The sequence below is a fragment of the Lagenorhynchus albirostris genome, chromosome 10 (genome assembly GCF_949774975.1).
Source record: "Lagenorhynchus albirostris chromosome 10, mLagAlb1.1, whole genome shotgun sequence".
NCBI classification, from domain to species: Eukaryota; Metazoa; Chordata; class Mammalia; order Artiodactyla; family Delphinidae; genus Lagenorhynchus; species Lagenorhynchus albirostris.
In genome coordinates, this window is record NC_083104.1 from 102,608,867 (window position 1) to 102,622,778 (window position 13,912).

The following is a 13,912-nucleotide window of genomic DNA, read 5'->3' on the forward strand; positions in this document are numbered from 1 at the left end:
TTCCTCTCTCCCAGTGACCAGCTGCGAGTGCTCAAGAAATGTTACACAGATGAACGAATCAACGCAAAGTATCAATACATGAACAGCAGCAGCGAAACGCGGCCGGAAAAAAGGACTGTGCTGGACCGTGTAATAAAAAACGCGGTCTCTCTCATAACCACTCTGGCGAGAACAGAGGGAAGTAAAACAATGCCACCAACTGCCTTAAAGAGAGGGTTCCTGGAACCTCTAATTCATGAACCAGCTTTTTGTTCCTGTACTTAGGGCTGGTTCTCACCAACAAGGTGAAGCAAGGGCTTCCATCCGCCTTCCCTGCTCCCTCCCATTCCCTTTCCATCAGCCCCTGCGGCCCCTGCGTTGCCCTGCGTCTTCTTCCCTTTCTCTTTGCCTCCTCTTCAGCTTTCTTCCGTTATTTATCAGCCCTGAGCTCTTCCCTAGCCGGCCTCCGAACCCGCATCAGCGATTCAAGGATGTTAATATCCACCCTTCAGGTTATCTGACATAAAGCCCAGGTGCTGACCCTTGCACCCCATCTGTCTCATTCTAAAGCCTGTGCTGCCCGTATCCACCGCCCTGACCAGTCACGTGGTCCATCTGCCTCTGCCCCCAACTCACTCGGTGCGCTTGGGGCCCGTGTACACCTTCTTCAGGACCACGAGTTCATGGGAGCTGTGTAAACACAGAGACACCTTCCCGAAGCCCCCGCTGTCCAGGTCCTCCTGCTTCAGGAATTCAGCAGAGCTCATCCTAATGTCATCCAAGGCCATGTCTGCTTTCCTTCTGAAGGCTCAGAATGCCCCCAAAATACACAACTGGTTTTTTCCCCTCAGAGCTGTCCCTGTGAAGAACATAAGAAGACACATCAGTGCAAAAAAATCATTATTCAAAAAATATATGTAATGTTCCACCACGCGCTTGGTGTGCCTTTATTTTTTGAAGATAGATTTATAGTCTCTAAGATGAAAGTTTTTCATATTTCCAGGAATCACAGACAACCACAAATCTTTCTTCCTTAGACTTTCATTTCTAGCAACATGAAAGACTAAAAACTCTCCTGCTACAAAGGACCCGTATACATTGGATAACATAATACAAACATCCATTCAAGTGCATAGCTAGGCTCAGCAGAAAGGAAAAGAACTCCAGGGACAGAAAACAAACAGCATGTGGGGCAAGGGCCATGCGACGGCTGCCGTGGGCTGAACGTCCGTGTGTCCCCCAGATTCGTATGTTGAAGCCCGAGCTCTGACAGTATTAGGAGGTGGGGCCTTTGGGAGGCGATTAGGCCATGAAGGAGGCCTCATGAAGGACGTTAGTCATCCACGAGGCCTTATAAAAAGACAGGAGAGAGCTTGCTTCCTCTCCTCTCTCCGCACCCATCCCCCTTTCTCTCCACCATGTGAGAGTGGAAGGAGAGGATGGCCGGCCATCTGCACACCAGGAAGCAGGCCCTCACTAGACACTGGATCTGCTGGTGCTTTGACCTTGGACTTCCAGCCTCCAGAACTGCGAGAAATAAATGTCTGTTGTTTAAGCCGCCCAGTCTGTGGTAACGTGTTACAGCAGCCGAGCTAAGAAGTGGCCCTGTGGGGCACCACCAACCTCAACATCCAAAGGTCAGGGTTTAAAACCCAGCCACAGACAGGAGCTGAGGTCAGGACATGCAAGAAAAGAGGGTTGGAACAAAGACTCTGCCCTTAACGTGGCCCTTCTCAATGTGCTACCCTACCCCACAATGAAAGGATGGACTACAAAAAAAGCAGTCCACTAGCAAAGGGACTTGTTTGTCTTAGGCTGAGCTTGGGGTATAAAAAAAAGTCTCCGTGTAAATTCATAACCTTGGGCTTGTCTTCAAATAGATTTGGGCTTTAAATGTACACTCCTCCTACCTCTTATGGCCAGGATCCCCCAAATTAAGAACTTTTATACAGAAAATGGTCACAGGCTGATGACATCCCTGGGTTATAAGGTTAAAGCAAACTAAACACCCCCAAGGCAGACCAGACAGGATTCCAACAAATAAAGCCTAACTTAACATGTGCTCCCTTTCCAAAACTATAAAACACCGGGAAAAAAAAGTCCACCATGAGCCAAACCCAGCATATACAACAAACAGCAGTATTAGGCCCCAATTGTTCAGGTAATTAAACTACTGAATATCCTTAGAAATAAACAGGTTTAAAGTAACTATGAACAAAAGAAAAGGAATCTGAAGAATACAAAGAGAACAATGCACTATCTAAAAAGAGTAGGAAGATATGGAAAGGACGAGGATTGGAGACTTTGAACACAGGGCCGGAAAGTATGCAGTATGTGTCATCTCAAAACACAGCTATTTGCTTCATCCTTCTTTCCTTCTTCCTTCATTCATTTATCTTTCCCAAACTGAAATGAAAACTAAAAATCCTTGGGGCCCAACATGTGACACCAGTACACACCCACCGGAGTATCCAGAATCCTCACACGCTGCTGGTGGGAACACAAAATGGTACAATCACCTGAGGAAATCCCAAGGGAAATGTAAGCATATGTCCCCAAAGACCTGTACAATGCTCAGAGCAGCTTTAGTCATGACCATCCCAAACTGGAAACAGTTGTCCATCAGTAGGAGAATGGGCCAAAAAAGCACCCTGTGGTGTGTTCACAGATGGACTCTACTACTCAGCAATAAAAAGCAATGACCTAATACACACAACAATGTGGAAGAGTAACAAGAACATTATGCTAAGGTAGAGAAGATATCAAAGGATCCATAGTATATAACTTCATTTACATGAAGTTTTAGAACAGTAAGACTCATCTGTGGTGGAAACCGGTGGCCCAGGGACGGGGTGAGGGACCATTCTGGGGGTGAAGGTAATGTTCTACCATCTCAGTGGGGGTTTGGGTTACACAAGCAAAACCATCTGTCAACACCCAACAAATGTACACTGCAGAACCGCAGGCAAATTTTACATCTAGAAAAATCTGTAAACATGCTGAACTTGTTAGTGGTATGCATGCTGAAATATTTATGGACAATTTACCTTGCAGACCGATAGCCTGGTGGACAGAGAGAGGGATAAGTATATGGATAATTATATGATAGAGCAAGCAGAGTAAAATGATATAAATACTGCATATATGATAGTTCACTGTAAAATCTTTAATTTTACTTTTTTGTTTCTACATATTTTTCATTTTTTTCCCATACACCCCTCACCCATTTGTCCTAATAGTACATTTGTCAAAACTAAGAAACTATTGGTATGTCACCATTAACTAAACACTCTGCTTTTTTCTGATTTCACCAGTTTTTCTACTAATTTCCTTTTTTGCTCCAGGATCCAATCCAGGATACCACACTGCACTTTGTAGCTCTTGATTTTTTATTGTTTTGTTTTTACCTTGTGACCCCTTCACCCATTTCTCCCACCCACACCAACTCCCTTCCTCTGGTAACCACCAATCTGTTGTCTGTGTCAATGAACTTGTTTCTTTAAATTTAAGATACCACATATACATGAGATCATGCAATATTTGTTTCTCTGTCTGACTTATCTCACTCAGCATAATGCCCTTGAGGTCCTTCCATGTTGCTGCAAATGGCAAGATTTCATTCTTTTTATGGCTGAGTAATATTCCATTGTATGTAGACCACATCTTCTTTATCCATTCATCCATCGATGGACACTTAGGTTGTTTCCATATCTTGGCTGTTATAAATAGTGCTGCAATGAACATAGGGATGCATATATCTTTTTAAGTGAGTGTTTTCATGTTCTTCAGGTAAATACCCAAGAGTGGAATTGCTGGATCATATGGTAGTTCTATGCTTAATTTTTTGAGGACCTTCTATACTGTTTTCCATAGCGGCTGCACCAATTTATACTCCCAACAACAATGCACAAGAGTTCCCTTTTCTCCATATCCTCGCCAAAAGTTATTTTTCTTTTTGATAATAGCCATTCTAAAGGTGTGAGGTGGTATCTCATTGTGATTTTGATTTGCACTTCCCTGATGATAATATTGTTGAGCATCTTTTCACGTGCCTCTTTACCACCTGGATGTCTTCTTAAGAAAAATGTCTATTCAGGGACTTCCCTGGTGGGGCAGTGGTTAAGACGCCAAGCTCCCAATGCAGGGGGCCTGGGTTCGATCACTGGTCAGGGAACTAGATCCCACATGCATGCCGCAACTGAGTTTGCATGCCACAACTAAGGAGCCTGAGTGCCACAACTAAGAAGCCAGTGAGCCACAACTGAGGTGCCAGCCTGCCACAACTAAGACCCAGTGCAACCAAGTAAATAAATAAATAAATAAATAAATAAATAAATAAATATCTTCTTAAAAAGTCTATTCAGATATTCTGCCCATTTTTTAAACATATTTTTTGTTGTTATTGAGTTGTGTGAGTTCTTTATATATTTTTTAATAACCCCTTATCAGATACATGATTTGCAAATATTTTTTTCCATTCAGTAGGCTCCCTTTTTATCTTGTTGATGGTTTCCTTTGATGTCCAGAAGCTTTTTAGTTTGATAGTCCCACTTACTTATTTTTGCTTTCGTTGCTTTTACTTTTGATGTCATATTTGAAAAATCGTCACCAAGACCAATGTCAAGGAGCTTACTGTCTATGTTTTCCTCGAGGAGATTTATGGTTTCAGGTTTTGCATTCAAATCTTTAATCCATCTTGAGTTAGTTATCGTGTATGGTGTAAAACAATGATCCAGTTTAATTCTTTAGCATGTGGCTGTCCAATTTTCTCAACACCATTTATTGAAGACACAGTCCTTTCCCCATTTTCAGCCTAGCCTACCTTAAATATGCTCAAAACACTTACACTAGCCTACAGTTGGGCAAACTCATCTAACAAAAAGTCTGTTGTATGAAAAAGTGTTGAATATCTCTTATAATTTGATGAATACTGAAACAGAATAGCTGTATGGGTACAGAATGGTTGTAAGTGTATTGGCTATTTATCCTTGTGACTGCATGGCTGACCAGGAGCTGCAGCTCCCTGCTGCTGCCCAGCATCATAAGAGAATTTCATACCACATACCACTAGCCTGGGAAAAGATAAAAATTCAAAGTATGATTTCTACTTAATGCCTATTGCTTTGCACCATCATAAAGTTAAAAAATTATAAGTCAAACCATCATAAGTTGTGGACCATCTGTATTCTTGGCTCTTTTGTAAGTTAACTGATCATTTATGTGTGGGCTTATTTCTGGGCTGTCTATTCTGTTCCATTGATGTATATGTGTGTTTATGCTGGTGCTATACTGTTTTGATTACTATAACTTTGTAATACAGTTTGGGAAGTGTGTTATCTCCAGCTTTGTTCTTTCTCAAGATTGTTTTGATGACTTGGGGTCTTTTGTGTTTCTATAGAAATTTTAGGATTATCTGTTCAATTTCTATGAAAAATGTCATTGGAATTTTTATGGGAACTGCACTGAATCTGTGGTATGGACATTTTAACAATATTAATTCTCCCCATTCACGAGCATGGACTATTTCCATTTATTTGTGTCTTCTTCAATTTCTTTCCTCAATATCTTGAAGTTTTCAGTATATAAGTCTTTCATCTCCCTGGTTCAATTTATTCCTAGATATTTTACTCTTTTTGATGCAATTATAAATGGGACTGTTTTCTTAATTTCTCTAATAGCTCATTATTAGTATATAAAAATGCAAAATATTTTTGTATACTGATTTTGTATCCTACAACATTGCTGAAATTGTTCATTAGTTCTAACAGTTTTTTGATGGGGTCTTTAGTTTTCTATGCAAAATATCACGCCACCTGCAAACAGTGACAGCTTTATTGCTTTCTTTCCAATTGGTATGCCTTTTCTTTTTCTTGCCTAATAGTTCTGGCTAGGACTTCCAATACTATGTTAAATAAAAGTGGCAAGAGTGGACATCCTTGTCTTGTAACTGATTCTTTTTTTTTGGTTTTGCCGCAACTTGCATGCATGCAGCTTGTGGGATCTTAGTTCCCAGACCAGGGATTGTACCCTGGCCCTCAGCAGTGAGAGTGCAGAGTCCTAACCACTGGACCGCCAGGGAATGCCTGTCTTGTTTCTGATCTTAGAGGAAAAGCTTTCAGTTTTTCACTGTTGAGTATGATGTTAGCTGCAGGTGTAAAATCTTTTTAACTTTGCACTTTGAAATTTTTCTTAATGAAATGTTGGGGGCAGGAAGTTGTTTGTTTGTTTGAAAGTACCTGAAGGGATTTCTGAAAATGCCTAGGCTGACAGCAATCCTGTGCAATGGGCTGCTGCAGTCTGGCTCAGGCAACCAACCGTCTACATCCTGTACAAAGGTTTCGGTGGGCCCTGCCACCCCAACAAAGCTCACATATCAGCACGGAAGATGATGCTATGAACCATTTTCCTGTAACAGGAGACTTTCCAAGCAAGAGGAAGTACCCTCTGGAAAGAAGCACATCTGCGGGGCAGAGACAGGGGTTGAGGGAGGCTGCCCAGATAAAGGGCATAAAGATGGAGGGGACAGGGGTGAGTCACGGACTGAAGGTGAAGTACCAGAAGCCATTATGATGGTGCAAAGAGCACAGGCTTTTCTCTCATATGAACTCTAGCTCTCATTTATCAGCCCTGTGTCTTGGGTAACTTACATAAGCCTCAATTTCCTCATTGGCAAAAGGAATAATAATGACTGCCTCACAAGACTGCTAAGGATTATGTGAGAAAAAATATGTGAAAACACATGTGTTGCCTGCTTTACAGTTCTGGCTACGATCGGCCCACCGAGCCATGCGCTTCCACGTTCATCCTGTTTCCCAGGCTTTCAGAATACGAGTGTGCATCTGGGATCACTCTTCTCAGCAGCTCTCTACTGACCAGTCCTTGTGAGCGTGGGGTGGGGTGGGGGGAGGCTGAGTTATCTGTCCCACTCTCCCCTACAAGCCCTCTGAGGGCACATTCTTCTCCTGGCTAGAAGCTGTTCCTCCTTCGGGTCTCAGAAACGTCATTTCCTCAGGAAAGCCATCCTACATCTTCCCATTAGACATTTTCACAGCACCCAGTACTTCCCCTTTGAAACAGGACAGCTGTAATTTGGGAGTTATTTCAATTAAGCTCACAGAAGGCAGGAAACTGTCTGTCTTATGCACTGTCTACAGTGCCCAGCACAGAACCTGACATATGGCAGTTGGTCATTAAATACATAATTTTTTAAATACAAGAATTATTTAATCATCCAAAAATAAAGAATATAGTTAAGCGAATTATAGAACATTCATAAGATGTAATATTATACAACCAATATATTAACAGGTAGATGGCTAGCTATACATATAGACATATGTACAGGAAAAAAGACACAGTGTAAGACACGAAAATGTTAGCAAGGATATCTGGATGGTTGGGTGATTTTTACTTCTTTACATTTCTACTACATTTTCCAAATTTTCTACAATAAACATGAATTACCTTTATAATAACATTTATTTTTTAAAAGGGAATAATTCCTTCACTCAGTAGTTCTTTATTCTAAGGAATGAAATCAGAGATGCTGATACAGAGTATGTACAAGGATGTTCCCAGTAACATTAGGTAAAACAGCAAAAGCACATAAAACAACTGACAGATACAGGATAAGGGAGAATAAGTTATGACCCATTCACACTATGAAATACATCTAGCAGTTTTCAAAAATGACGTTATGTATCAATGTTTAGTAACATTAAAAAAGGCTCACAGAGCTTCCCTGGTGGCGCAGTGGTTGAGAGTCCGCCTGCCGATGCAGGGGACACGGGTTCGTGCCCCGGTCCGGGAAGATCCCACATGCCACGGAGTGGCTGGGCCTGTGAGCCATGGCCGCTGAGCCTGCGCGTCCGGAGCCTGTGCTCCGCAACGGGAGAGGCCACAACAGTGAGAAGCCTGTGTACCGCAAAAAAAAAAAAAAAAAAGGCTCACAGACAGAGTAAAGAAACAGGAAGGAATTATAACCATGCCCTGAAATATGCCCATGGGGTATTAAGATTCAGCTCTCTGCTTCAGCCCAGGTCTTGTCTCCTCAGAGCTGCCAAGACCAACTAGGACCTGCAGTGCCTCCTACAAGTGCGACGGAGCTCAGGGGAGGGGAGCTTCCTCACGGGTCGGCTGCACTTTGTGAGGCTGGCTCCTGACCCCAGCTGGTTCTCCTCAGTCTGCGGTTTGCTGGTTTAGTCTGGTCTTACTTAACCTTATGCACCTTTTGCATGGTTTCCAATGATTTCTTTTGTTTTTACTGTTTCCCCCACTATTTCTCCATGAATGATTCAACTTTATAAGCACTGAATATCTTAGGAAGGACTTGTGAGTAACTTAGATACCCAAGAGTCACAAAAACACTGAATGTAGGCAGGTAGAAAACTACATTACAAAGCCATGTTACAGGGTACTTAATGAAGGCACACTAGCCTGTTATGTCATCTTATGATTAATTTCAACAAAGAATGTATCTATTTTAATGGAATTTATTGTTTTCTGTATATTTAATTCAGGGACTTAGGGAAGCAAATCTTTTCCATTGAAATTAACTGAAAATCCCAAGAAACTTCACAAATTATCTTCTGAGGCAGGGTAAGTCTATATATCAAAATATTCATATCTATATTCAATTTTGTCAATTATACCTCAGTAAAAATGGGGGAAAATACAAATTATTAACAATATATAATACCAAAAAAACAGGCAAAACTCATCTACAATATACACAGTCAAGACAGTAGTTCCTATTAGGTGGAAGCAGGAGGCTGTGAATCACAGAAAGCGCAGGGGCTTCAGGAGTGATGGCAATGTCTCATTTCTTCTTAATGTTTACTTTGTGATACTTAATACAGCTGAACAGTTATGACTTGTGTACTTTTCTGTGTATGTTATACCTCAAAAAATTTTTTTTTAAACTTTAAAAAATATTCATATTTACCTTTAAGTGGTAGAGGACTGTTTTTTCAATTTTTCAGTGATGACCATACATAATGAGTCTGACAGAAAATGCTGGCTGCCTATCTGTCACGCCCCCCTTTTTCCTGCTAACAGAACTCTGTTTTTACTCAGGTATCCAATGGGGATCTCTCAAGGTTCTTTGATTATAACTGCTTGATACTTTGCCCCAGATAAACAAGAGCTCTGCGCAAGGAAGATCTAAATGCTGAGCAAGAGAGAAGAGACTGGAAGAGTTCAACCCAGCGTTATCATGTACGTTACCACATTATGACCCTCTGACGTACCAATTTACACCGTTCCGATTTACAAATAAAGAAACTAAAATCTGGAGTTTAATGATTCACCTAAAGTAGCAGATCCTGGAACTCAGCCTTTATCTCTTCACGCAAACTTCTGCTATCAGCTCACTAACACATGCTACTTCTCTAGAGAGCAACCAATAATGTCTTTGTTAAAATCAGATGCAAAGACTTAATCTTACAACTGCTCACCTATACTAAATAAGTATGTGACAGTCAGAAACATAGGGAACGTACAGACTAAATTTAAAAAACATATGAAACTAAGTGGTTCGAAATCAATATTCTACAGGTTAACTAACATGATCATTTTTGCCAGAGTATGATATCCAACCAAAGCATGGGAAGCTCTGTATTTTTCAAATTCCCAGATCATACTGGTGGTATTAACATGTTGTGGATTAATAAGCACCCAATAGTAATGTGCGATTTTGGAAATTGCTATTTAGGGATTTTTTTCTTAATTCTCATTAATAGTCACAAACCTGAAAGTACAATATAGCTCTGGTGTGCAATATAGCTCAGACAGAGGAAAATGAAAGTTAACTGTTATTGCTGTTTTATCAGTAATAATAGTGATGAGGATGATATACCCCCAAATATTTTAAGCAAGCTCAGTCTTCACCTTTTGTGTTTAGAAGGGCTGCAGTTTTCCAAATTTATAATAGACTATAATTTCCTCTCTACTCTTGCACCTACCTGATGGTTACAAAATGCAGATCAGGTAAGAAGTCACTCTACACTCCAAAGCTCACTCCTGCCTTGATTTCTTCATGTGTAAATCGGGGGAGAAGTAATAGTGGTCTAAAGACCAAAGGACATCTGGAAAGTTGGTTGAATATAACAGTCTCAGGCTTTGTCCAAGATACACGAGCAAGGAAGAGCCAGACGATCAGCAGGAGACAAAGAAATGAACAACCAACACCCCCTTTGTGGGGTTTTGTCCGATGCTTAGGAAAAAAGGATGTAATTTATCCTCTACAAAACTCTCAAGAAACCAAGAACAAGCCTAACGAAGAATAGAAATGTATGTGTGTAGTCAGGACATGGAAGCAACCTAAGTGTCCCTTGACAGATGAATGGATAAAGAAGATGTGGCACATATATACAATGGAATATTACTCAGCCATAAAAAGGAACAAAATTGTTATTTGTAGTGAGGTCGATGGACCTAGAGTCTGTCATACTGAGAGAAGTCAGAAAGAGAAAAACAAACACCGTATGCTAACACATATATATGGAATCTAAAAAAAAAAAAAAAGGTTCTGAAGAACCTAGGGGCAGGGCAGGGCAGGAATAAAGACGCAGACTAGAGAATGGACTTCAGGACACAGGGACGGAGAAGGGTAAGCTGGGACGAAGTGAGAGAGTGGCATGGACATATATACACACTACCAAACGTAAAATAGCTAGCTAGTGGGAAGCAGCCGAATAGCACAGGGAGATCAGCTCGGTGCTTTGTGACCACCTAGAGGGGTGGGATAGGGAGGGTGGGAGGGAGGGAGACGCAAGAGGGAGTAAACATGGGGATATACGTATATGTATAGCTGATTCACTTTGTTATACAGCAGAAACTAACACACCACTGTAAAGCAATTATACTCCAATAAAGATGTTAAAACAGAAACAGAAACAAAAACTCTCAAGAGATTATGAACATTTCGTAAAAGCACACGCCACTGACCACCGAACAGAAGACGCCTTCTAGGGTGACAGCAACCTCCCCTTCGTCGCCGTTAACCCTCCTTTCCCACTTGCCAGCACACGTCTAAGACAACGCGGAAACACTTCTGACTGCTTCGCAGTTCGCGGCGACCCCAGCGCCCCAGTCAAAGGTCCTTCCGAAGGGCGGGGGAGGAGGCCCGGCCTGGGACGCCTGCGTAACCCTGTTGCGGCGAGAGCAGGCACCGCTGAGGCTTAAGGGCACAGCAAGGAAAACCCACCATCCCCCCAAACAACGGTGGCCACCCGACAGTCTGTTCCTACTTCACGCCGTTATCGCGCCCAAGGCAGGTGTCCGCCCTGTCCGGACAGACCGAAACCCCCAGCCAGAAATGAGCCCGTCTCTTCTGCGCCCGACTTCCCGGAACGCCACGGATCACGCCCACCGCCTGACCTCCGGGAGCGTCGTCGCCCGCCCACCGCCCGTGCGCCGGGAGCGGAAGCCCCGACCATGGTCGGAGGCCGACCCGCGAGATTATCTGCGCCCCCGCTTCGCTTTCGCTTTCGCGAAAGGATTCGCTTTCGCTTCCGCGGGAAACTTCCCCAGGCCCGAGACCGGGTGAGGGCAGAGGCGGCGGGGAAAGCCTCGCCGGCGCGGGGCTGGGGTGCGAGCCGAGCCTGACCCGGGGGCGGGGGGGGGGTCGCCGGGGCGGAGCAGTCAGCTCACCGCGCCCGGCTCCGCGGGCCTGCTGTCCGCCGCGTGCAGCCCAGCGCGTCAGCGCGCTCCGGCTCCCCTCCGGGTGGGTCGCCGGGCCCCGCGCTCCGGGAGGCCGGTCCGGTGTCCACGTCGCCTGCGGGCCGACTGAAGGAGCTTGGCTGGCGGAAGGCGTGGACTGCTCGCTCCGCCTCCGCGCCCGCTCCTGCCCCGGAGGAGGACGACGAGAGTGCCCGCCCCGCGCCCGGCGGGGCCTCCTGGCCGCTTTTTAAAACCCAGAGGATCGCGGCTTTGCTGTGTTTCAGAGCGGGATTGGGAGGCCAAGAGAAGAGAGTTAGTGCGCCGAGCCATAGAAACCACTCACGGAAACCTCTCAGGCGGGACAGGCAGCTCGGGAGGCACTGGGTTGCTTACCCAGGGGATTGTGAGCTCTGCGGGTCAGCAGCGCTGAAACCTTAGGCAGGTAGCTACCAGTCTCTCATCTCCTTCACCTGTAAAGTGGGGATAATCTGCTCTGTCGGGCTGTGGAGGAAGAAACTGGGTACTTATTTTGCAGCCCTATACAAAGGTGACTGGGAAGTCTCAAGCCAAATGGGAAATGTTTGCTATAGTGTTACGTTAAAAAGCTAATTATATTCACAGCGTGATTATATACTGTAAAAAGATACATACATCAAGAGAATGAGATGCCACAAGATAAAAATATTTGCAAAAGGCATATCTGATAAAAGTTACCCAAAATATACTAAAAGTGCAAGAAAAGGAAAAACGCAGTTGAAAATGGGCAAAAGATCTCAACAGACACCTCACCATACAGACTGCAAATAAGTATATGAAAAGATGCTCAGTATTATAGGGTATTAGGAAATTGTAAATTTGAAAAACCAATGAGATACCACTACCTACTTTTGATCTAAAATAAATTGCCAACTATTTCTCCAGCAAAAACAGGTTTATTATAAAAAGAACTGCAATTTGGGGGCTACCACGATGGGAACCTGCATGCAAGTCCCCAGCAAAAATGGAAAGGAGGACACTTTTATGTGGGGAAAGGAAGTTGGGAGGGATGTAGTAAAAAAAAACAACAAAAAACCAACAGTCCATTGCTTTTCATTGGCTGAGTTGTTGCCAGGAAAGAAAAGGTCCCTGCTATTTTTGCAGGGTGTGAGACTTCCCCCTCCCCCTTTATGACCTCCTGACTCTCTTTCATTGAGGTTTCTGTTCTTTTTTGTTTGTGTTTTTTACATTTCCCCCTTTTGATCAGAATCTTTCTCTGAAAGCATCTGATCGAGCATGAGGGTTTTTTTGGTGTCAGTGGCTTTTTGTACCTCAGTGCCAGGGAGGACCTTTCCTGTGTACAGTCTCACATCAGAGGGAAAATGCAGATTTCAAACCTACTGAGATTACATTTGAGTATTGAAGAGGAGCAGAGAGAACTGTGAGGCACTTTTCATCTAAAGTTCATATGTTACCAAGATCATAGACACTGGAGATCATCTGAGCATGTCATCATCAAAGGTTTGGTGACAAACTCCAACAGGCCTGGAATGGATATTTTGGGAAAGATGTCTCATCGGATGTCATCTGCTTCAATTCTGGGAAATCTTGACTTCCAGGTCACCAGGTGATGTGCAGGTCTAGTCAGGGCTTGGCACTTTCTTTAAGTGTGTCATGTGAATCCAAGAGTCAATTCCTTGTAGTTTGGTGGCACAAGGGTTGCTTTAGCAGTACTTGATAGGGGCCTTTCCAGCAAGGTTGAAGAGAGTTTTTCTGGAGGTAATTACTCCAGTAGATGAAATCTCCAGCTTGCAAGGTGTGATTCTTAAGGTCTTCATTTTCTGAGAGACGCTAAAAAGATTGCTCTACCAAAATACAGTTATTCTTAATTGAAATAATTAGGCCTTTACAATATTGAAATAACTCTTATCAAGTCTCAGTCAGAAGAGACAGGAGTGAAGTGTTTTGGGTGTCCTGTGACCATCTCAAAGGGTGAGAGTTTATGCATTTAAAAAGGAATAGGGGGCTTCCCTGGTGGCACAGTGGTTGAGAGTCCGCCTGCCTATGCAGGGGACATGGGTTCGTGCCCTGGTCCGGGAGAATCCCACATGCCGCAGAGCGGCTGGGCCCGTGAGCCATGGCCGCTGAGCCTGCGCCTCCAGAGCCTGTGCTCCGCAACGGGAGAGGCCACGGCAGTGAGAGGCCCGCGTACCACAAAAAAAAAAAAAAAAAAAAAAAAAAAAAAAAAAAATTCTGCTGTGGAAAGAAACTATTAAGGGAATGAAGAGAGACAACA

The 13,912-nt window shown here is 43.5% G+C and overlaps 1 protein-coding gene across 3 annotated transcripts in view; it reads right to left on the reverse strand.

Annotated features, from left to right (window-relative positions):
• Positions 1-11,772, reverse strand: part of RIPK1 (receptor interacting serine/threonine kinase 1) — a 34,303-nt gene extending 22,531 nt beyond the window's left edge. The window contains exons 1-3 of one of the 3 annotated variants that reach the window (XM_060163802.1): positions 11,632-11,772; positions 10,923-11,128; positions 616-838 (exon numbers count right to left, since the gene is read on the reverse strand). In XM_060163802.1, coding sequence (XP_060019785.1) covers positions 616-767 — 152 coding nt within the window. In that variant the 5' untranslated portion in view covers positions 768-838; positions 10,923-11,128; positions 11,632-11,772. Of the gene's footprint in view, positions 1-615; positions 839-10,917; positions 11,129-11,626 lie in introns of all 3 variants that reach the window. The other 2 variants (XM_060163801.1, XM_060163800.1) reach the window with 2 other exon arrangements.
• Between the last annotated feature and the right edge of the window lie 2,140 nt (positions 11,773-13,912).